General features: G+C 41.5%; 1 protein-coding gene across 3 annotated transcripts in view; it reads right to left on the minus strand.

Moving 5' to 3' along the window:
• The window catches only part of RNF130 (ring finger protein 130), a 159,261-nt gene that overhangs the window by 64,504 nt on the left and 69,143 nt on the right, over positions 1 to 25,614 (minus strand). For all 3 annotated transcript variants that reach the window (XM_031010870.3, XM_031010871.3, XM_031010869.3), the window contains exons 4-5: positions 5,528 to 5,599; positions 3,602 to 3,684 (exon numbers count right to left, since the gene is read on the minus strand). In XM_031010870.3, the coding sequence (XP_030866730.1) occupies positions 3,602 to 3,684; positions 5,528 to 5,599 (155 nt within the window). The remainder of the gene's footprint in view (positions 1 to 3,601; positions 3,685 to 5,527; positions 5,600 to 25,614) is intronic.

A 25,614-nucleotide genomic window follows, 5' to 3' on the forward strand; every position in this document is an offset into this window, starting at 1 on the left:
GGCAGTGGGCAGGTGTGACAGCAGACGCCGTGGGGCGGTACTTGGAGGGCGACGGCTTTGAAAGAGAGTTTTAAAAACTGGACTGGGAGATGCGAGTGTCACGAGATGCCGGCGAGTGGAGACAGAACACTGGAAGGAGCAGCCAGCCAACAGAACGAGGCCCCGAGGAAGGGAGAGAGCAGGCACGCAGCGGCGCGGGGACGAGCGGCACGGACCGCAGCAGACGGCCTCTCCGGCCTGCGCACCCGGGTCAGCGCGCTGAGGGAATTAAACCATTGCTTCCTCTGGGAAGTCAATGGTGAAGCGGTCCTCTGAGAGTGAAGAACAAGCGCGTGAGTTAAGGTGTTGAAGTAGAGTGACCACACCTGCAGGTGCTGCTGTGCCGAATGCGGAGCGCCAGCCAGGCGGGGGCAGGGCTCTGCGCAGCGGCAGGCCCGGCGGGGAGGCTCTGTCTTGCCAAGTCTGTTCAGAGTCCCGTGGGAAGACGGTGAGGGAACAGAACCGCTTAGCAACATGAGGTACAGAAAGCCACAGCAGGTAACACCGACTCTGGGCTTCAAAGACAATAGGGGCGGGGAGGCGTCCCAAGGCAGAAGGAATTCTTTCTGTAAGCGGCAGTTTGGTGAGCGCGAAGGCGCAGCTGCGCGAGTGGCATCTGCTCGGGGGAGGCTTGAAGAGCCGCGCACAGCCATCCTCAGCTCAGCGGTTCTCATCTGGAGGCAGTTTTGGTTGTCACAACTGTGTGTGGGTGGGTGCTACTGACACCTAGTGGGTAGAGGCCAAGGACACTGCCAGGCCCACACCCCCACACAATGACCTGGTCCCAAATGTCAGCAGTGCCAAGGCTGAGAAATGCTGCTCTAGCTTAAAGACTGTCACAAGTACCGCTTGATGTGTAAAGTTAGTTTTTGCTACACCTGATAACTGCACTGTCGCTACATGGCAGTGAGATGGCGTGCTGTGCTGAGCAGGCTGTGTGGTGCAGTCTCAGGGAAAGTTACAGCTTGGTGATGCGTGGAGTGTAAGAGGAACAAACAGCCGCTCAGTTCCACAGCAACAGAGAAAACTCTACACTCAGCCAGGGCAGTAAGCACAGCTAGTAACACAGTGACCCAGTACTGAAAGACAACCAAGTAACAGTACCATAGAGGGTGCAACCTAATTCCGTGAAGCATGCCAAAAATTCTAACATTCACAAGCAGACCACAAACACAAACCACTTCTATGGTGGCAGGTGCAGCGCAGAAACGGTTCAGATCAACCATGGCCTGGACCTTGGTGGCGGGTGTGGCTTTGCAGCACGAGAAACGGGCGGGAACTTATAATTAAAGCGCATATGCCCGGCCTCCACCCGGGATGCTTCTGAAAGCCTCCCACTGACTCTGATGCACAGTCTGGAAAGCAATGAACTAAATTTTAAAAAGAGGGCCAGACGTCGGGCTCACGCCTGTGATCCCAGCACTTCAGGATGCTAGGGTGGGAGGATACTTGAGGCCAGGAGTTCAGAGCGGCCTGGGCAACATAGTGAGACCCCAACTCTGCAAAAAATAAAAATTATACAAAAGGAAAAAGATAACTCCGAATGAAACTGTGGAAAAGTCAACACTGAAGGGATGAAGATAATGGCATTAAGTTCCCAGAATAACCTACTTTAGGCCGAGCCTCCCCTGAGGGAAGATCCCCTCATTCCAGTAATATACCCAGGAATGGTTTTGGAGGCCCGTAGTTTTAGGTGCCATATGGTTCTGGAGGATCCTGGGCTGAAACAGCAAGACAGAATTTGGAGAGCCTTGGCTTCTCCTGGTCATTCCAGTGTTGAAGCAGGCAAGTGTGGATGACGCCTCCCTGTGTCCCGCTGGCCCTTCTCCTGATTTGCACTGGCGTGTGTGTTTCCTTTAGCCTCACGTTTAGACCGTCAATGACTGCATGTGAAGGAAGACTGGCTGTTCCATAGTTTAATTTTCTAGAGGACAGCTTACATTTAGTTTTATAGATTTTCCTTTATATGTAAACTAGAATGACTGGACTTCCAGAATCTTGGATTTCTGTTTCAGTACATGTAATTCTTCTTCAGTTTGATTTTAAAAAAAAAAAAAAAAACAGATCTTCCTAGACTCAAAATAGATTACTTTGTAAGTAAAATAAGACCAGTAGCCTCATGGAGATAACAACTCACAATTATTTTATTAATTCACATGCTCCATATTATAAGGCTGGAGTTGTGTGGATGTCTTTTAAAGAGAAGGGAGGAGGAAGAGGCAAACTCTTTGGTTTTCAGCTTCTTGGCAGGTGATTTCCTATTTATCCAGTTGACACTCAGAACTGTGTATCTTAGTTTCATGCTCCCCAGCTTGAGAGGAGCCACGGGAGAAACCAACATGCTGTTTCCAGGGCACCCAGGCACAGGCGAGTCCTTTCCTCATGGAGGAAGGCTTGGTCCTATGTGGGGAGCACCACATTAAAGGCAGGCCTTGACACAGCTCTGCCATTTCTGAATTGTGCGACCCTGGAACCTGCTGTCGGCTCACCATCCTTCACTGTACAATGGGGAAAACACACCCTCTTAGGACTGCTGGGAGAATTATAGGAGACAGTGAGTATAGTCTGCTCAGAGCAGAGCATCTGAACCACAGCAGGCACAAAGCAGCTATCAGTTCTTTCCATTTTGCATAATCCAGGTTTAGAAAAAGATTTAATCCAAGTCCCTGGAGTTGTTGTACCCAGAGCCAGGTGAGCTCGATGGAAGTCTCACTGAAGGGCTTAGTGATGTAGTCTAAGATGGAGAGGAACAAGGGGCTGTTTCTGAAACCCACAGGAATCACAAAACAATGCCAAGCACAGTGACTCATGCCTGTAATCCCAACACTTTGAGAGGACAAGGCAGGAGGACTGCTTGAGCCCAGGAGTTCATGTTCAGCTGTGCGCAACATAGTGAGAACCCTATCTTTAAAGAAAACAGGCCGGGTGCGGTGGCTCACGCCTGTAATCCCAGCACTTTGGGAGGCTGAGGCAGGCAGATCACCTGAGGTCAGGAGTTCAAGACCAACTGGCCAACATGATGAAACCCCGTCTCTACTAAAAATACAAAAATTATCTGGGCATGGTGGTGGGTACCTGTAGTCCCAGCTACTCAGGAGGCTGAGGCAGGAGAATGGCATGAACCCAGGAGGCGGAGCTTGCAGTGAGCCGAGATTGTGCCACTGCACACTCCAGCCTGGGTGACAGAGCGAGACTCCGTCTCAAAAAATAAATAAATAAATAAATAAATAAATAAATAAAAGAAAACAAACATAAAAAGATAAACGAAACCATAGAACAAGAATTCTCGACCTCAACACTCCTAGGCTGTGTCTGGGGAGTCTGGAGGCCGCGTGCCACGTCGCATATTGGCTACACCTCGGAAGGCTGTGCAGCCCGCACCTGCTGAACAGCACCACTCCCTGCTGGCCTCAGCCCCATAGCCAGCAATGCACAGCTGACTTGGCCTCCAGAAAGCCACGGGGTGGGTGGCGCTCAAAAGCAAGGGAGATGCCCACCCTGAAAAGGAGGCATACAAAGCACATTAATATCATTCTTTCTCAAACAAATGAAGTTGACATACTTGCAGGGGAGAATTCGGACGACATCATTCTGCTTATAGCTCTCTATGCAGACTGCACAATGATCAAAGTCTGGGTCAGTTTCCTAAAATGAAAAGTACAGAAACAAAAAGTCACACGCTGCAAGTATATAAATGGTTGGGATGCAATTCAGCTCAGAATCTTTCTGTGGCTACTATGGTAAGCAAGTGTTATAAAGTGAAAAATGATTAAAATTAATTTGTTTTTATTTGCCTAACTATACTGGCCCAAATTATGTCTAAGTCAATCTATTTTGTTTTAAAAATTATAATAATCTGTATTAATTCTGTTATGATATGTCTTACAAAAACTAAGTCGGAATTCTAATTTTTTCAAGGTTAGAATCAGCTTGGACCATCATGATCTCCCCATCCCTCATTCCCCCTGCATTACTTATTGGTCTGAAGAGGTTTCACTGCTATGTTTGACACAGCCTGGAAGCTCACCAAGATGCTCACTTAAACACACACCTAAGTACAGACAGGAAAGATGATGAGTTGAGTCCCAGCAGACTGCTGTCTAGAAACCCACCCCAAGAATGGGAGCTGTGAGTCTGGTCACAGATTTGGGATGGAGAAGAGTCATTGGCTCAATTCAATACTCGGTCTTCATTAAGAGTGAGAAAGAGTCAGCCAGGTATTCAGACACCAGATTAATTGATTTCCTTCCTCCGAGGACTGAGAAGGGGTTTTGCAAAAGTTGTCATAAAACAAAACATGCCAGGAACCTAAGCCAAGAAAACAGACTATTTGCTGTGTCATTGTCACTTGGACTGAAACTCAGTGGACAACTCTTGCCAGGTCTAGGAGGTACAAACTAAGATGAATTGGCTTTAATAATTAAAGGAAATAACTGTGCTGGCCCGGGATACAAAGTCAGATGGGTAGGTTAAATCCGCTCCAGGGAATTTCATACTATTGTGGCAGCTGAGGCTACCAGGCCAAGAAGGCATCTACACTGTTACCGTGGTCACCACTCCTCTGCCACTGAAATGCAAGCTGTTTTGATGCTGCTTCTATTTTCTTAAGTGATTTCCCCCTTTTCTGTTTCTTTGGTGTACAATAAAGTTCACTAAGAATGTCTCCACCCTCTGAAGCTGTTTCAAAGGCAACTAGATACGGTGGTATCAAGGCAATGGGAATAAAATGGGTAAAGTCCAAGAAATTGGTAAAACTTAGGAAGACAGAGAATCATATGAAATTATCCTTCCAGGCACAAGTCTGTGCTTAAATATTAGAATTGGGTGTGGGGCAGGAGACAGTTTTTGTTTTATGCCTTTTGAGATGCCATTTTCCCATTCTAGATAACCTTGAATACTCTGAATGTAGGGGCAGCACTAAGATGCAACTGTGTCCTTCTAGCGGAGAAGCAGGGCTCTACCATAACTAGAGCTCTGAGGCGGGATGTCAGTTAGAGGTCTCCGCCACAGCATCCTGACACTGCCTCTCTCCCTTGGTCCTCCAAGCCACCAGGGATGACCCTGACACACTTTGCTCTTCTTTCAAACTGCTCAACCCATTGTAAAGAGAGCACCTTTTTAGGTGAAACTCCCTAGAAATGCAGGTCTTCAATTCTCCATGTATCTAGTGAAAAAATAAAACAACAAAAGAGACGTAGCAAAGTCCCAGGAAGTATAGGAAGAAAACACATCTCCTGGCTCTTTAACGCACAAATGGTCCCACTAGAATTCTCTGAAAATGTATGCTAGGTTTTAGCAGAAGAAAACTCTGTAGGAAAACACAGCTAGAGTTACTGTAAGAAGGTAGTTTAAAATAAAGCATTAGGTAGTGTAGTTGGAGAAAATCTAACGAATGAAATGTAAACAATTAGGGCGTGTCCTCTCCCACCAAACAAAAACAAAACTGCTGGATTATTTTTACGGTGCTGAAGGTGTTTCATGACTGTACCTTGTCACCCTTCTTTACTGTCCTGGTTGTCAATTTACTGATGGCTTTCTTGGCTGCATCTCCGAGACGACGCTTTGAAAATTGCAAATAAAAACAGATATTAAGTGTAAGATCTCTGAATGACGTACTTTATTTTTAAGCAATTAAAAGTATAAAGTCTCTATTTTACTACATCCCTCTCCATGTCCTACATAAAAGAGAATGATAAAATAGAAAAACTGGTGGCTGTATCGAGATTCAGCATTCTGGTTGAAAAGTAAAAAGTGTTAGAACACCCTGTTAGGTCAAACAGAAATATAGAAATATAGGTCTTCAGTTCTCCAGCAGTAAAAAAGTTAGGTGTCATAATTGCTGCATTTTGTGTCGAATAAACATTTGAAACATCACAGCACTATCAAACCTACTTCTTGCACACTCCAGAGCCACTCCTGCTGCTCCAATGGCTTTTGGATTCTGCTCAATGAATGATCACCATTAGGTGTGTAAATGCCATCTTATTAAGGGAAACCTTGACCGCTCCTTGAAATTGCTTATCGCATCATCAAGTGTGAAGAGAAGGAACGCGTCACAGCTCCACTTCTGGCTTGCTATACTATCATCCTCCGGGATCCTGGGAAGGTGTACTTACCTTCCAGGGTTGAGCTGTTTTCATTATCTGTAAGGGTGAGGGCAGAGAATCTCCAAGGCTGGATTTATGCAACATTCTCCCAGACACTGCTAGCACTGCTTGGCACCAACAACCCACAGATGAAGAGATGGTGATCCCTACCCTGGAAAAGCTCACTGAACTGGGACAGCTGCGTTAATGGTGTATACTCAAGCATGCCCAGGGCCAGGTGGCAGCACAGAGGAGGCGACCAGGAGGGGTGGGGCGAAGCAGGGGAGGAACATCAGGGAAGGTCTTGAGGAGTCGAGGCCTGGACTAAGACTGGGAAGGGGTTAGATGGGAAAGGCGTAGGATTAGGAGGGGGTTCCGGGTGTAGGGGTAGGAGTGGGTTCCAGGCAAAGTAATAATCTAGTAAAGATAAATAGGTGTAAAGAACAGGTATGTGAAGAAAACTAAGGTGAACATCTGCTTTCCTGTTCAAATTAGAAAGCTTTGTGCATCAGAGGGCCCTGGGAACACTCACACTGGGACAAGGGGCACAAACCGCGACTGTCCCAGGCACATCAGGGAGACGTCACTCTAGACACATCCAGGCCTTACACTGCGGGAAAAGGCAGATGCTGCTCCTGACGGAGCAAGGCGGGGACCAAAACAACGGACACCTTAAGAATGTTAAAAACCCATAGAAACATGTAAGAAAAAATTTAGGGGAACGTTTTAAACACACAAAAGAACAGAGAATGATTTAATAAAGCCTTCCCTACGTATCTAACATCCGGCTTCCATTACCAGTACTTTACTTCTATTTTTCATCTGTTTCCCTCTTTACTGTGTTAGATGATTTTGAAGCATATGGCAAGCATCACATAATTTCACCCATAAAATTTTCACTAAGCACCTCTAATAGATACGGGCTTTTGTTAGATGCCACTGTCTTTCCTAACAAAAGTAACAATGATTAATCAACATTATCCAATACTCACACTATACTACAATTTCCCTAGGTGTTTACAGAATGTCTTTAAGCAGCTGGCTTGTTTGAATCAAGATACAAAATCCACACACTGTGTGTGGCTGCTCCGTCTTTGAAGCCTAATCTATGAGTCCCTTCCATCACGCTGCTTTTAAACCACCTTATGGAGATATAATTGACTTAAAATAGACTGCATATATTTAAAATCTACACCTTGATATATATTTAAAGTTACAGTTTGAAATATGTATCTATGAAATCTACAGTTTTCATGACCCATGAAAACCTAACTACTATCAAGACAGTGTATCTACCACATCCCCAAACTTCTTTGTGCCCCTTCCTAATTCCCTCCTCCCGCCACCCCATCCCTCCATGATCTTTTTGCTGTAACAGTTTGCAACGTCATGAGTTTTACATAAATGGAATAGATACAGTATGTACTACTGTGTGTACGGCTTCTTTGACTCAGCATGATTATCTTGAGATTAAGCCACCTTGGTGCATGTTTCAACAGTTAACTCCTTTCTAATGTTATCTAGTATCCCACTGAAGAGATGGCCCACAATATCCTTTCACCTGTTGATGGGACATCTGCACTGTGGTCCAGTTTTTGGCTGTACTGAAAAGCTGACAACAACATTCTCAATTCTTTGCATGGACATATGCTTTCTTTTTTCCTGAGGTAAATACTACAAGTAGAAAGATGGGCTCACCTGATAGTTGTCTGACTTTTGTTTAGGAGACTGCCAAAGTGTTTTCCAAACTGGGCATATTATTTTACATTTGCAACAGCAATACATGAAAATTATAGTTCCTCCACATTCTCACCAACACTTGGTATGGTGAGATTTTGTGTGTTTTTTTTTTTTTTTTTAAGACAGGGTCTTGCTCTGTTTCCCAAACTGGAGTACAGTGGTGCAAACACGGCTCACTGTAGCCTTGACCTCTGGGGCTCACTCAAGTGATTCTCCAGCTTCAGCCTCTGGAATAGCAGGAACTACAGGGGTGCACCACCATGACCAGCTAATTTTTTTATTTTTATTTTTGTAGAGACGAGGTCTCACTATGTTGCCCAGGCTGGTCCCAAACTTCTTGGCTCAAGCAATCCTCTCACTTTGGCTTCCCAAAATGCTGAGATTACAGGTGTGAGCCACGGCACCCAGCCTCCTTACAGTTTTAATTTGCATTTCCCTATTGTAATGATGTTGACCATCTTTTCATGTACTTATTGGCCATGTGTACATTGTCTGTGGTGAAGTGTCTGTTCATGTGTTTTGCCTACATTTCTGAGTTGTTTTGTATTATTGACTTTTGAGAGAACATTATATATTCCAGATAAAAATCCTTTTGCATGTATTTTCCCTCACTTTATGGCAGTTTTTAATTTTGATGAAGTCGATTAATCATTTTTTCATTGGTAGACTGTGCTCTAGTATCATATTAAGGAAGCTTTGCCTATTTCAAGGTTACAAAGACTTCCCCCTGTTTTCTCTTCTAGAAATTTTATAGTTTCATACTTTGTATTTAGGGTTCTGACTCATTTTGTGTATTCTGTCAGGTACAGATGAACTTTTTTTTTTTTTTTTTTTTTTTTGCATATGGACATACAATTGTTCTAGAATCATTTGTTGAAAAGGTTGTCCATTCTCCACAGAATTACCTTTCTAAATCTGTCAAAAACCAGTTGTCCATAAATGTGTGGGTCTATGTGCAGACACTATTGTACCATGCATCTATTTGTTTACCATTAAGGAAATACAATCCTGTCCTGATTTCTGAGGCTTTGTAATAGATCTGAAATTAGGTGGTGTTAACCACCCCACATTTCCTTTCTATTCTAACATCCTTGTGGTTTTTCTTGATATTTTGCATTCCCATATGAACTTTAGGATCAGTTTGTCCATCTCTATGATAAAAGACATCAGGGATTTACAATGAGATTGTGCTGAATGTATACATCCACTTGGGGAGAACTGGCATCTTAACAACATTAAGTCTTCCACTGAACACTGTGTATGTGTCTCTCCACCTACTTAGTTCTTGATTAATTTCCTCAGCAATAGTTAGTTTTCACTACACAGGGCATATTGCATATTTTGTCAGATTTACTGTTAAGAATTTCCTATTTGTTGATGCTATGGAAAATGGGATTTCTTAAAATTTAACTTTCTTAGAGATAGGGTCTTGTTATGTTGCCCAGACTGGACTCAAACTCCTGGGTTCAAATAATCTTTCTACCTCAGCCTCACAAGTAGCTGGAACTACAGGTGTGCACCATCTGCTTGATGAAAATGCATTTTTTAAAACCAATTCAATTATTCATTACTCATATATAGAAATAAAATTAATTCTTTCATACTGATCTTGTATCATGGAACCTTGTTAAATCTACTGTTGGTCTTTTTCATAGATTCCAACATATCTTCTACACGAAATTTCTACAGAAAATAATGTTGTCTGTAAATGAAGACAGCTTACTTCTCCATTTCCACAATGGATGCCTTTTACGTCTTTTCCTTTTTACTTACTGTGCTGGCTAGAATCTAAAGAACAACGCATAAACAGAAGTGATCAGAGGACACATTCTTCTCTTGTTCCTAATGTTAGAAAAAAGAATTTAGTTGTTTACCATTAAATATAATGGTGGCTGTCAGTTTTTCATAGATGCCCTAATAGTTTGAGGAAAGTTTAAAAATCAGGAATCGATGTTGGACTTCGGCAAATATCTTTTCTCCATCTATTGAGATCATACAGTTTTAGCTTTTTTGGCCTGCTAATATGGTAATAATACATTAATTTTTGAATGTTAAATGAAACTTATATTCCTGGAGTAAACATCACCTAGTCATGATGAATTTATATATATTGTTAAATATAATTTGCTAAATTTTTTAGAATTTTTGCATCTATGTTCAAGAGGGGTCCTGGTCTGTAGTTTTGTTTTGTAGTATTTCTGTTTAGTTTTGGTATTAGGAATGATACTGGTGCCATACAATGAAATTGGAGGTATTCCTGCCTTTTCCATATAAGTTAAGCATTTGAAATTAAAATCTGAAATGCTCCTAAGTATGAAACATTTCCAGTGCCAACATGAAACTCAATGGAAATGCTCACTAGAGCATTTTGCATTTCAGAATTTTGGATTTGGTATGCTCAAATGGTAAGTATAATGCAAATATTCCAGAGTCTGAAAAATTTCTAGTCCAAAGCATTTTGGATAAAGGGTACTCAACCTATAGTTTGTTTGATATTGTTATCATAGCTGCCCCTTGAACAACATGGAAACACCCATCTCCATCAAATCATCTCCTATTAATTTAATTACTCTGGTGTAGTATCTATTTGCTCTTGAATTTCTTCAACATCCTCATCTTGAAACCCTTTACCCCCTAACTTTTTTTTTTTTTTTTTTTTTTTGCCATATCCACAATCTGTTTCATGATTTCCTTGACTGGCTCTATCATAAATCCTGTGAAATCATGTACTACATCTGGACATAGTTTTCTCCCATAGAAATCTTTTGTTTAGACTTTCATGGCATTTCCTATAATAATAATGACATCTTCAACAGTGCAATCTTTCCAGACTTTTGTGATGTTGTATCTGGATTCTATTCTACAGCATTAAATGCTTTACATAGCATGCTGTGCGTACTAAGCCGTAAGGGTCCTTAGGACACCCTGCTCTAGAGGCTGAATTAGAGGCATGTCTGGGGTCAAGAAGACCACTCTGAAGCCTTCAGTATTGAACTCATGGGGTTCTGGGTGGCCAGGGGCATTATCCAATATCAAAAAAACGTTAAAAGGCAGTCCTACCCTGGCAAGGTACTTCCTAATTTCAGGGACAAAGCACTGATAAAACCAATTCAGAGGGTTCCCACTATTCGGTCCTCCCTGTTTTGCAATTAAAAACCGGCAGATGGTATTTATAATTTCCCTTCCAGGCTGGGGTTTAGTAGCTTTATCAATAAGGGCAGTCTTGATCATAGACCTGACTGCATTTGCACAAAACAAATGCCTGAAGTCTTAATTCTCTCTTCTCTACCTTACTAATAAACGTCCTTTGTGGCACTTTCCCCCCAAATAGGGCACTTTCATCAATATTAAAAATCTGTTCACAAAAATAACCTTTCTCCTCAATGATTTTCTTAATGAAATCTGGGAACCTGACTTGACTGCTACTTCTTGATCGTCAAAAGCTACTTCTCCTGTTATCTTGTCATTTTTAAAGCCAAATCTCTTTCTAAACTTTTCAAACCAACGTTTGCTGCCATTGAATTCTCCAGTGCTATATCCTTTGCTTTCCTTTTAAGTTGTCATATAATGACTTTTCTTTTCCTCAAATCACATTGGATACTATAGGTATGCCTTCCTTATAGAAATCCTGCACCCACATAAAAGCTGCAAAAGGTATTTAGCAAAAAGTATAAAGTTTTTGTGCCTGTTGGTGTAGCTATAGCAGTGGCTTCATTAATAGATTTTTCTGTTCTTTTGTGTGTTTTACAATAATATGCTAAGTCATTCTTTGTGAAATGGCAGCACCTGCAGCTGACGACCTCTATCTATGGTACATATCAAGCAATACAACTTTTTCTTGTAACGTCATGACTTCTCTCCGCTTCTTGGGAGCATTTCCAGCAGCACTATGGCACTTCATACAGGTCCCATGGTGTAATATTCAAGATTCAAGATACTGCACTAAACACACTGAAAACTATGTGAGAACCACAAGAGGTCACTTTTACTGCAATAATCAACCTAATGGAGGGACGAACTGCTCATAAGCGTATGTCACATGACATTTCAAGTGGACACTGGCAACACTGGTGATCACAATAGCAACAGGTGGCTATGAAATTATTACATTAATACAGTACGTACTACTGTTAATTTTATGCGGTTATGACTTAACATGGTTTACATTTCTTCCAACTGTGAATGGTGCCATGTATTTGTGTTTTAATAATTTTTAACTTTTTACAATGGATTTTTGTATATTTTATGATAGTAAATGATCAAATAGACTAGTATCTGCATTTATTTTATACATGATGACATACATTTCTCCATTTTTGTGTGATCTCTTCAATTTCTTTCATCAGTGTTTGAGAATATTGGTTAAATTTATTATTCTTATGTATTTTATTTTTATGTGACTATTGCAAATAGGACTGCTTTCTTGATTTCCTTATTACCCAGTTTGTTACTGGTGTACAGAAATGATACTAACTTTTGTACACAAACTTTGTATTCTCCAACTTTACTGAATTTATCAGGTTTATGAGTTTTTGGTGAACTCTTTGTTTTTTTTGTACATATGGTCACATAACCTGAAAAGGGAGACAACTAACATTCTCTTTATGATATGGATGCCCCTTCCTCCCTTCCTCCTTTCCTTCCTTCCTTTCTTTCTTCTATTTTTTTTTCTTAGAGACAGGGTCCCTGCTCTGTCACCCAGGCTGGAGTGTAGTGGCGTGATCATGGCTCACTGCAGCCTGGACCTCCTGGGCTCAATCCATCCTCCTGCCTCAGCCTCCTGAATACCTGGGACCATAGGCACACACCACCACACCTGGCTAATTTCTATATTTCTTGTGGAGAAAGGGGTCTCCCCACATTGCCCAGGCTGGTCTTGAACTACTTGGCTCAAGTGATCCGCCTACCTTGGTCTCCCAAAGTGCTGTGATTACAGGTGTGAGCCACCAAGCTTGGCCACCTTTTATTTCTTTCTATGTTCTGACTGCTCTGGCTATGACTTCCAGCACTATGTGGAACAGAGGGGTGGTAGGTACAAGTGGGCATCCTTGTCTTGAACCAGTTCTTAAAGGAAAGTCTTTCAGCCTTTCCTAATCAATATGATGTTAGCTGTGGGTCATGTATATCTTTCATTATATTGAAGTATGTTACTTCTATACCTAATTTGCAAAGAGTGTTGAATTTTATCAAATGCCTTTTCTGTGTCTATTGAGAATCTGGTATTTGTTGTTCCTTTATTCTGTTGATGTGAAACATCACGACTATTGACTTGCAAATGCCAAAACATCCTTCCATCCCCGGGACAAATCCCACGTTATATTGCTGTATTATCTTTTTGATGTGTTGTTGGATTCACTTTGCTTCGTACTGGGTTGAGGCTTTTTGTGTCTATGTTCAAGGACATTGGCCTGCCATTTTCTTATTTCGTTGTGCCCTTGTCTGGTTTTAATATTGGAATAATTTGGGTCTGGTAGAATGAGTTAGAAAGAATTCTCTCTTCTTTCATTTTTTGAAATAGTTTCAGAAGAACTGACGTTAATTCTCCTTTATAAATTTGATAGGATTTGGCAGTAAAGCCATCTGGTCCTGAGTTTTTGTTGAGGGATCATTACTATTTATTGTTCTGTTCATGTTTTCTATTTCTTCTTGGTTCAATGTTGGTAGTTTGTATGTGGCTAGGAATGTATCCATTTTCTCTAGGTTTTCCAGTATGTTAGTGTATAATTCTTCACAAACCTCTAATGATCCTTTGTATTTTGTTGGTTTCAGTTGTAATGTCTCCTTTTTCACTTCCGATTTTATTTGAGGCTTCTTTTAGCCATTTATCTATTGAAAAACCAAATTTCATTGTGTTGATCCTTTGTATTGTGTTTTTAGTCTCTGTTTCATTTAGTTCTATGCTGATCTTTATTATTTCTTTCATTCTACCAATTTTGGGTTTGGTTTATTCTTGCTTTTCCAGTTCCTTGAGGTGCATAACTGGGCTCTTCATTTGAAATATTTCTAATTGTTTGATTTAGGCATTCATTGCTATAAACACTTCCCTCTTAGCATTGCTTTTGCTGTATCTTGTAGGTTTTGGTATGTTTTATTTCCATTTTCATTTATTTCAAGAACTTAAGAAATATCTTTCTTAATATATTCATCAACCTTATGGCAGTTAGTGATCATGTTGTTTAGTTTCCACGTAGATACTGTTTCCAAAGTTCCTCTGCTTATTGAGTTTTATTCCACTGTGTTCTAAGATGCATGATATGATTTCTATTTTTAAAAATTTGTTGAGACTTGTTTTGTGGTCTAATATATAGTGTTTCCAAAGAATGTTCCATATGTTGAGGAAAATGTATATTCTGCAGCAATTTGACACAGTGTTCTGTAAATGTCTGTTACGTCCATTTGGTATATAGTACAGTTCAAATCCAAGCATTCTGTTAATTTCTGTCCAGATGATCTGTCCAATGTTGACAGCGGGTGTATTAGTCTGCTTTTATGCTGCTATGAGGAAATACCCCAGACTGGGTAATTTACAAAGAAAAGAGGTTTAATCAACTCAGTTCTGCATGGCTAAGAAGGCCTCAGGAAACTTACAATCATAGCAGAAGGCACCTCTTCACAGGGCAGCAGGAGAGAGAATGAGTGCCAGCAGGAGAAATGCCAGACGCTTATAAAACTATCCCATCAGATCTTGTGAGAAATCACTCTCTATCACGAGAACAGCATGGAGTTAACCGCCCCCATGATTCAGCTACCTCCCACTGGGTCCCTCACATGACACATGGGGATTATGGGAACTATAATTCAAGATGAGATTTGGGTGACGACACAGCCAAATCGTATCAGCCGGATACTGAATTTCCCAGCCATTATTGTATTGGAGTGTATCTATCCCTTGAGGCCTAGTAATATTAGCTTTACTTATTTATGGGTGCTATGGTGTTGGGTGTATAAATATTTTGAATTGTCATATCCTCCTGCAGAATTGATCCCTTCACTATTATCTATTTACGTTTTTTAATTTTTATTTTTTACATAACGTCTGTTTTATCTGGCATAAGAATAGCTATTCCTACTGCTTTTGCTTTCGTTTGTGTAGCATGTTTTTCTCTACCCCTTCACTTTCAGTCGATCTGTATGTCTAGGTATCATACAGTTGTGTCATTTAAAAAAATCTATTCAGTCAGGCTGTATCTTTTAAGTGGAGCATTTGATCCATTTGGGTTCAACGTTAACATTGATATATGACATCTTGTTACTGAAATATATTGTTATCTAGCTGTTTTGTAAATTCTTTATTTTTTCTTCTGTCTTTGTGGTTTCATGGAGCTCTATCATGGTGCCTTTTGATTCCTTTCTCTTCTTCGTGTAATTGTTTTATGAGACTTATTAATTTTATACTTTCATGTGTTTTTATGATGGCAAATATCAACCTTTTGTTTCCATGTCTGGGACTCCTTTGAGCCTCTACTATAGTATTAGTCCAGTGGTGATGAATTCTCTTAGTGTTTGCTTGTAGGGTCCAGCCCCACAGGGTCGGTGGGTTTTTCTCCCCATGTGTGGAGACGAGAGATTGTAGAAATAAAGACACAAGACAAAGAGATAAAAGAAAAGATAGCTGGGCCCGGGGGACCACTACCACCAAGATGTGGAGACCAGTAGTGGCCCCGAATGCCTGGCTGCACTGTTATTTATTGGATACAAAGTAAAAGGGGCAGGGTAAAGAGTTTGACTCACCTCCAGTGATTGATAAGGTCACGTGAGTCACATGTCCACTGGACAGGGGTCCCTTCCCTGTTAGGTAGCCGAGGCGGAGAGAGAGGGGACAGCTTATGTCATCATTTCTTCTATGCTCTTTTCAGAAAGATCAAAGACTTTAATACTTTCACTAATTTTGCTATTGCTATCTAGAGGGCGGAGCCAGGTGTACAGGATGGAACATGAGAGCGGACCAGGGGCGTGACCGCTGAAGCACAGCATCACAGGGAGACGGTTAGGCCTCCAGATAACTGCGGGTGGGCCTGACATCAGTCGGGCCTTCCACAAGAGGTGGTGGAGCAGAGTCTTCTCTAAACTCCCCCAGGGAAACGGAGACTCCCTTTCCTGGTCTGCTAAGTAGCGGGTACATTTCCTTGGCACTGACGGCTACCGCTAGACCATGGTCTGCTTGGTAACGGGCGTCTTCCCAGACACTGGCGTTACCGCTAGACCAAGGAGCCCTCTGGTGGCCCTGTCTGGGCGTGACAGAGGGCTCACACTCTTGTCTTCTGGTCACTTCTCACCATGCCCCTTCAGCTCCTATCTCTGTATGGCCTGGTTTTTCCTAGGTTATAATTGTAGAGTAAGGATTACTATAATATTGGAATAAAGAGTAATTGCTACAAACTAATGATTAATGATATTCATATATAATCATATCTATGATTTACATCTAGTATAATTCTTGTTATTTTATATATTTTATTATACTGGAATACCTCGTGCCCTCGGTCTCTTGCCTCGGCACCTGGGTGGCTTGCTGCCCACATTTGCTTGTCTGAGAAAGACCCGTTTTCTCCTTCACTTACGAAGTTTATTCTAGCTGGATGAAAATTGTTCTCCTTTTAGCACTTTGAAAATAGCATCCCATTCTCTTCTGGCTTGTGTAGTGTATCTTTCCCTAACTGCTGAGAAAGTCTGTTGTTTGTCTGATGGAGCTTCCTTTATAGATGACTAGGTGCTTTTCTCTTGTTGACTTTAGAATTTTTTCCTTCACATTGACTTTAAGCAATCTGATGACTATATGTCATGGTGAGGTCCTTTTGCAATGTATTTGCCTGTTAATCTTTCTGCCTCTTGTATCTCAATGACTAGATGTCTTGCTAAACGAGTTGTTTTCATCAATTATTTCCTTAAATAAGTTTTCTAAACTCCTTGCTGTTTTCTTCTTCCTCTGAAACACCAATGATTCAAAGTTTAGTTGCTTTATATAGTCCATGCTTCTTGGAGGCTTTGTTCTTTTGAAGTTTTTCTTTTCTGTATTTCTGTGCGACCAGATTCCTCCAAAACACTTGTCGTCAAGTTGTGAGATGTTTTTCTTCCACTTGATCTAGATCAGTGGCCCCCAACCTTTTTGGCACCAGTGACTGGTTTTGTGGAAGGCAATTTTTCCACAGACTGGCAGGTAGGGGATGGTTTCAGGATGATTCAAGCGCATTACATTTATTGTGCACTTTATTTCTATTATTATTAAATTGTAATATATAATGAAATAATTATACAACTCACCATAATGTAGAAGCAGTAGGAGCCCTGAGCTTGTTCTCCTGCAAGCAGATGGTCCCATCTGGGAGAGATGGGAGACAGTGAGAGATTAGGCATTAGATTCTCATGAGGAGCACTCAACCTAGATGCTTTGCATGTACAGTTCACAATAGGCTTCACACTCCTATGAGAACCTAATGCCACCCCTGATCTGAGAGGAGCAGCAGCTCAGGAAGTAATGCTAGCAATGGGGAGCAACTGTAAATACAAATGAAGCTTCAGTCACTCACCTGATGCTCAGCTCCTGCTGTGTGTCCTGTACCCATGGTCTAGATCATTGTTGGGAACTCCTGATGTAAATCATTGTTTTTTGCCTTTTGTTTTGAGATGGAGTCTTGCTCTTTTGCCCAGGCTGGAGTGCAGTGGTGCGATCTCGGCTCACTGCAAGCTCTGCCTCCTGAGTTCACGCCATTCTCCTGCCTCAGCCTCCCGAGTAGCTGGGACTACAGGCACCCGCCACCATGGCCGGCTAATTTTTTGTATTTTTAGTAGAGATGGGGTTTCACCATGTTAGCCAGGATCAGTCTCGATCTCCTGACCTCGTGATCCACCCACCTCATCCTCCCAAAGTGCTGGGATTACAGGGGTGAGCCACCACGCCCGGCCCTAAATCATTGTTAAAGCTTTCAAATGTATCTTGCAATTCCTTCAATGAGTATTTCATTTCCAGGAGTTGTCTGTTTTTAAAATAAAAAACTTATCTTACTTGACATTTTGAGGATTTAAGGATCCATTGTTGGAGAATTACTGTGTTTTTTTTTGGGGGGGTGTCATATTATCTTTTTCATACTTCCTATAGTATTACATTGACTTCTTCACATCTGCACAAATAGTTGCTTGTCCTTATTTTTAAATTTTAGTTGGAGTGGGCTTACTTTTTATTTTTAATTTTTTATGGTTTATTTATTTATTATTATTATACTTTAAGTTCTAGGGTACATGTGCACAACGTGCAGGTTTGTTACATATGTATACATGTGCCATGTTGGTGTGCTGCACCCATTAACTCATCATTTACATTAGGTATATCTCCTAATGCTATCCCTCCCCCTTCCCCCCACCCCATGACAGGCCCCAGTGTGTGATGTTCCCCATCCTGCGTCCATGTGTTCTCATTGTTCAATTCCCACCTATGAGTGAGAACATGTGGTGTTTGGTTTTCTGTCCTTGCGATAGGCTGCTCAGAATGATGGTTTCCAGCTTCATCCATGTCCCTACAAAGGACGTGAAATCATCCTTTTTATGGCTGCATAGTATTTCATGGTGTATATGTGCCACATTTTCTTAATCCAGTCTATCATTGATGGACATTTGGGTTGGTTCCAAGCCTTTGCTACTGTGAATAGTGCCACAATAAACATACGTGTGCATGTGTCTTTATAGCAGCATGATTTATAATTCTTTGGGTACATACCCAGTAATGGGATGGCTGGGTCAAATGGTATTTCTAGTTCTAGATCCTTGAGGAATCGCCACACTGTCTTCCACAATGGTTGAACTAGTTTACAGTCCCACCAACAGTGTAGAAGTGTTCCTATTTCTCCACATCCTCTCCAGCACCTGTTGTTTCCTAACTTTTTAACGATCACCATTCTAACTGGTGTGAGATGGTATCTCATTGTGGTTTTGATTTGCATTTCTCTGATGGCCAGTGATGATGAGCATTTTTTCATGTGTCTGTTGGCTGCATAAATGTCTTCTTTTGAGAAGTGTCTGTTCGTATCCTTTGCCCACTTTTTGATGGGGTTGTTTGATTTTTTTCTTGCAAATTTGTTTAAGTTCTTTGTAGATTCTGGATATTAGCCCTTTGTCAGATGGGTAGATTGGAAAAATTTTTTCCCATTCTGTAGGTTGCCTGTTCACTCTATTGGTAGTTTCTTTAGCTGTGCAGAAGCTCTTTAGTTTAATTAGATCCCATTTGTCAATTTTGGCTTTTGTGGCCATTGCTTTTGGTGTTTTAGACATGAAGTCCTTGCCTATGCCTATGTCCTGAATCGTATTGCCTAGGTTTTCTTTTAGGGTTTTTATGGTTTTAAGTCTAACATTTAAGTCTTTAATCCATCTTGAATTAATTTTTGTATAAGGTGTAAGGAAGGGATCCAGTTTCAGCTTTCTACATATGGCTAGCCAGTTTTCCCAGCATCATTTCTTAAATAGAGAATCCTTTCCCCATTTCTTGTTTTTGTCAGCTTTGTCAAAGATCAGATAGTTGTAGATGTGTGGTATTATTTCTGAGGGCTCTGTTCTGTTCCATTGGTCTACATCTCTGTTTTGGTACCAGTACCATGCTGTTCTGGTTACTGTAGCCTTGTAGTATAGTTTGAAGTCAGGTAGCATGATGCCTCCAGTTTTGTTCTTTTGGCTTATGCGGGCTCTTTTTTGGTTCCATATAAACTTTAAAGTAGTTTTTTCCCAATTCTATGAGAAAGTCATTGGTAGCTTGATGGGGATGGCATTGAATCTATAAATTACCTTGGGCAGTATGGCCATTTTCACGATATTGATTCTTCCTATCCATGAGCATGGAATGTTCTTCCATTTGTTTGTGTCCTCTTTTATTTCGTTGAGCAGTGGTTTGTAGTTCTCCTTGAAGAGGTCCTTCATCCCTTGTTAGTTGGATTTCTATGTATTTTATTCTCTTTGAAGCAATTGTGAATGGGAGTTCTGGAGTGGACTTTTTTTAATCCTGAGGATGTTACTATGATGTAATTTGAGTAGGACTGTTTGACTTTGCTTCTGGGTGTGTTCAGTAGCAAATATTCTAGGATTTCCTTGGATACAAACAGCCTTAGTGTGGTGGCTTTCTCAAATGCTGGTTATAGTAGTGGTGTATTGGGTGGTTGAGCTGGCTCATAACCTCCTGAGAAGCTGGGGTGGCACGAGCAATGGTGGTAAAAGAAGTCATGAGAAGCTTTTCTTATTCCCAAGTGCTGTGCACTTATGTAAGCAGATGTTGTAATGGGCTGTGTGGGTCAACCTCCAGGCCAGCAGGTGGTAGTTGCAGGTCAGAGCTGGCTGCGGTTCTAACAGTAGGGTATACGACTTATGTTTGTTAACCAGGAGAAGTACTTAAGTGTCCCACGCAATGGGTTGGGCCAGGGAAAGCTCAGTGGTTTGGGTCTTACACTCAGCCTTGCGGGAGAGGAGGGGACTGGTGGGGAGAGGTGAAGCTGGGTAGAGCTGGACTGGGCAAGACAGCCATTTGGTCCCCCAGTAGCAGGCACAAGCACTGGCTCTGACAGGGATCTAGGGACAGTTGCCAAACCCTGTAGAAATGCCTAGGCAAAGATGAGAGCAACTGACATTGCATCAATGTCCCAGCACTGGAAGGCAAGGGCAAACCCGTTGTTAAAACCAGGCAAACAGTATGGGACCTGCCTCTCTCTCTCTCTCCAGAACCATCAGGACTCATTTCCTCATCCCAACCACAGGAATCAGACAGACCATATATCTGCCTTCAGCCTGCAAAGCTGCCTTACGCAGTAAAACTTGCTATTGGGTCCAAAACCACACCTCTCAGGCAAATCTCCTGCTCCAGTCCCATGATGGGGGTGCAGGGGTCCAATTCTAGTGCCCAAAGCTGGAGGCCCAAGCTGTACTCATTTATCATTTCTGGCTGTGTGGGCCCCTTTCCTACCGAAGACCCAGTGTTCCAATCCTGGCATGAGACTTTATAATGCTAACAGATGCTGCTTCTGCTGCTGCTGCTAGGCCACAGGATTCCCACACAGTTTGCTATGAGCTAGGATTGAGAATGGACTCCTCTTATCAGCCACCAGGTCTGGGAAAATGCATGGAATGCATTCCAGGTTGTTCCTTCTCAATGTCTCTCAGCTACTCCCTAAGTAAGATCCAGGGCTTGGGAAGCTCAAGGTGCTCTCCTGTGGCCTGGATTGCACACTTCCCCAGTGGGAAGATGGACTGCAGAGGAACACTGACTCCCCATCTCCTGTATTGGGGATTTTCTGTTTTTAGCCAGACTCTGCCAGGAGGGCTGTCTCCCAAATTTCTCTTTCCCAGTGTCTGAAATGTTCTGTTCAATTCCTGTATTCCTTCTTGGATAAAAGTTAATGATGTGACTATCTGCACACTATTTTGCTTTTTCCAAGTGGGTTAGGCATGCTGGAAAAGCCTCTAATCTGCTGTCTTTGGGGGAAAAACCCATACAAAGACTGTGCTTTCTATTTCTGTGAATAATATCACTGGCATTTTGATAGGGATTACATTCAATCTGCAGGTCACTTCTGATAGTACTGTCATTTTCACAATATTAATTATTCCTATCCATGAACATGGGATGTCTGTTTTTGTTTCCTCTTCAATTTCTGTCATCAGTGTTTTAGTTTTCCTTGCAGACGTTTCACCTCTTTGACTAAATTTATTCCTATGTATTTATTCTTTTTTGGTGGCTATTGTAAATAAGATGGACTTCTTGATTTATTTTTCAGTGAGTTAACTGTTGGTGTATATACACAGAACTAATTTCTGTATGTTAATTTTGTATTCTGCAACTTTACTTATTAGTCCTAAAAGGACTTCCAGTAGTAACATGTTAAATAGAAGTGGTGGAAGTGGGCATCCTGTGTTTTTCCACATCTTAGAGGAAACGTTTTCAGCTTTTCCACGTTCAGTATGATGTTGGTTGTGGGTAGGTCATATATGGCCTTTATTGTGTTGAAGTATGTTCTTTCTATACCTAACTTGTTAAGAGTTTATATCATGAAGCCACTTATCAAATGCTTTTTCTGCATCTATTGGCATTACCACACGGTTTTTGTTCTTCATTCTGTTGATGTGATGCATCGCATTTATGGATTTGCATATGTTGAACCATTTTTGCATCCCTGGGATAAATCCCACTTTGTCATCATGAATGCTCTTTTCAATGTGTTGCTGGATTCAGTTTGCTAGTATTTCGTTGGGGATTTAAAAATTTATGTTCATCAAGGATACTTGTCTATATTTTTCTTTATTTTGTTGTATCCTCATACGGTATTGCTTTTAGGGTAATGCTGGCCTTGTGGATTGAGTTCAGAAGAGTTCCCTTCTCTTCAATTTTCTGGAGGAGTATGAGAAGAATTAGTATTAGCTCTTCTTTAAATGTTTGGCAGAATTCTGCAGTGAAGGAATCAAGTGCTGGACTTTTCTTTAATGGGAGACTTTTAATTACAGATTCACTTTAATTACTCATAACTGGTCTGTTTGATCAGGTTTTCTATTTCCTCTTGAATCTATGTTGGTATATGTGTCTGGGAAAACTTACTAGTGGTTGTCAATTTTATTTTTTCAAATCTTTTTATTTCACTGATCATTTGTATTGTTTTTTAGTCTTTTTTAAAATTTTATTTCTTTTGGAGACAGGGTTCTTGCTCTGTTGCCCAGGCTGGAGTGCAGTGGCGTGATCTTGGCTCACTGCAACCTCTGCCTCCTGGGCTCAAGTGATTCTTCCATCTCAGCCTCCTGAGTAGCTGGGATTACAGGTGCACACCAACACGCCTGGCTTGTTTTATTTATTTATTTATATTATATTTTTTTGAGACGGAGTCTCGCTCTGTCACCCAGGCTGGAGTGCAGTGGCGCGATCTCGGCTCACTGCAACCTCCGCCTCCCAGGTTCACGCCATTCTCATGCCTCAGCCTCCCGAGTAGCTGGGACTACAGACTCCCACCACCACACCCGGCTAATTTATTTATTTTTTATTATTTTTAGTAGAGACGGGGTTTCACCATGTTAGGCAGGATGGTCTTGATCTCCTGCCCTCGTGATCTGCCTGCCTCGGTCTCCCAAAGTGCTGGGATTACAGGTGTGAGCCACCGCGAGTGGCCTTATGTTTGTATTTTTATTTGTAGAGATGGGGTTTTGCCATGTTACCCAGGCTAGTCTTGAACTCCTGGACTCAAGCAATCAGACTGCCTTGGCCTCCCAAAGTGCTGGGATTACAGGCATGAGCCACCATGCCTGCCCTTTAGTCTTGATTTCGCTTATTCCTGATTTGAACTTCATTATTTTTTTTTTGCTTCTTCTGACTTTGGGTTTGCTTTGTTTTCACTTGTTTTTTGAGACAGAGTCTCGCTCTCTCACCAGACTGGAGTACAGTGGTGTGATCTCGGCTCACTGCAACCTTTGCCTCCTGGGTTCAAGCAATTCTCCTGCCTCAGCCTCCCGAGTAGCTGAGACTACAGGCGCGCGCCACCACGCCCAGCTAATTTTTGTATTTTTAGTAGAGACGGGGTTTCACCGTGTTGGCCAGGATGGTGTTGATCTCTTGACCTCGTGATCCGCCACCTTGGCCTCCCAAAGTGCTGGGATTACAGGCGTGAGCCACTGTGCTTGGCCTGTTTTTGCTTTTATAGTTCCTTGAGATGCTTCATTAGATTGTTTATTGCAAATCTCTATTGTTTCGATGTAGGTGTTAATTGCTATGAACTTCCTTCTTCAAACTGCTTTTGCTGTATCCCATAGGTTTTGGTATTTTCATTTTATTGAAGAAATTTTAAAGTCTCCTTCCTAATTTACTCATTGACCCACTGGTTGTTTAGGAGCACGTTTGTAAATTTCCATGTATTTGTACAATTCCAAAAGTTTCTATTGTTACTGATTTCTATCTTTATTTCATTTGTGGTCAGAAAAGATCCTTTGTATGATTTTAATTTTTAAAAAGTTCTTAAAACTAAGAAACGCCATCTCACTATATTGCCCAGGCTGGTCTTGAACTCTTGGACTCATGAGATCCTTTCTGCCTCACCTTCCCAAGTAGCTGGGGCTACATGCAAGCAAAACTGTGCCTAGCTGATATCAAATCTTGTTTTGTGGCTTAACATGTGGCCAATCTTGAAGAATATTCTACTGGTGATGAAAACAATGTGTGTTTTGCAGCTGTTGGATGAAATATATTGTAAATGCATTACTTCCATTTGGTCTAAAGTGCAGTTTAAACCCAGTGTTTCTTTATTTTCTGTCTAGATGATCTGTCTAATGCTAAGAGTGGGGTGTTGAATTCCCCAACTATTACTGTATTAGAGTTTATCTCTCTCTTTAGATCTAGTATTTTATATATATATACACATATGTTTTATATATCTGAGTGCTCCAGTGTTGGGTGTATATATATTTACAATGATTATATCCTCTTGCTGAACTGATCTCTTTATCATTACATTATGATCTTGTCTTTTTATTTTTCAATATTTTATTTTATTATTATTTTTTCTTTTTTTGAGATGGAATATCGCTTTGTCACCCAGGCTGGAGTGCAGTGGTGTGATCTCAACTCACTGCAGCCTCTGCCTCCCAGGTTCAAGCAATTCTCTGCCTCAGACTCCCGAGTAGCTGGGATTACAAGTGTGTATCACCATGCCGGGCTGATTTTTGTATTTTTAGTAGAGACAGGGTTTCACCATGTTGGCCAGGCTGGTCTCAAACTCCTGGCCTGAAGTGATTGCCTGCCTCGGCCTCCCGAAGTGCTGGGATTACAAGCATGAGCCACCACGCCTGGCCTGTTTTATCTGATACAAGTACAGCCACTCCTGCTTAGTTTTTATTTCCCTTTGCATGGAATATCTTTTTTGCATCCCTTCATTTTTAGCCTATATGTGCCTTTAGAAGTGAAGTGAGTTGGCCGGCCATGGTGGCTTACGCCTGTAATCCCAGCACTTTGGGAAACCAAGACGGGCGGATCACCTGAGGTCAGGATTTCGAAACCAGCCTGGCCAACACGGTGAAACCCCATCTCTACTAAAACTACAAAAATTAGCCGGGCTTGGTGGTGGGCACCTGTAATCTATTCAGGAGGCTGAGGCAGGAGAGTTGTTTGAACCCGGTAGGCGAAGGTTGCAGTGAGCCGAGATTGCACCACTGCACTCCAGCCTAGGCGACAAAGCGAGACTCCGTCTCAAAAAAAGGAAAAAAGAAAAAAAAGAAGTGAAGTGAGTTTCTTGTAGGTAGCATATAATTGTGTCATGGTTTTTAAAAATTTCATTTCACCAGTTTATGTCTTTTAAGTGGTGAAATTTAATCTGCTCACATTCAAGGTTATTACTGGTACGTGAGGACTTATTCCTATCAATTTTTAATTGCCTCTGGTTGTTTTATATATCCTTTGTTATTTTTGTTCTCTCCTATTGTTTATCCTTAAGGTTTGGCGGTTTACTGTAGTGCTAAGATTTGATTCCCTTCTCTTTCTCCTTTGTGTATCTGCTCTCTACCAGTGACTTTCATACTCCTGCATGTTTTCCTGGTAGTGAATACTGTCTTTTCAAAATGTAAAACTCTCTCAAGATGTATAACTTTCTCAATTTTTGTCTAGGAAAGACTATTTCACCCCCATTTCTGAAGGATGGCTTTGATGGACACAGTATTCTTTCTTGGCTGGCAATTTTCTGCTTTAAGCACTTTAATTCTATCATTCCATTCTCTCCTAGGCTGTAAGATTTCTCTGGAAAAATCTGTTTTT

Source organism: Gorilla gorilla, chromosome 4 (assembly GCF_029281585.2).
Source record: "Gorilla gorilla gorilla isolate KB3781 chromosome 4, NHGRI_mGorGor1-v2.1_pri, whole genome shotgun sequence".
Lineage (NCBI taxonomy): Eukaryota > Metazoa > Chordata > Mammalia > Primates > Hominidae > Gorilla > Gorilla gorilla.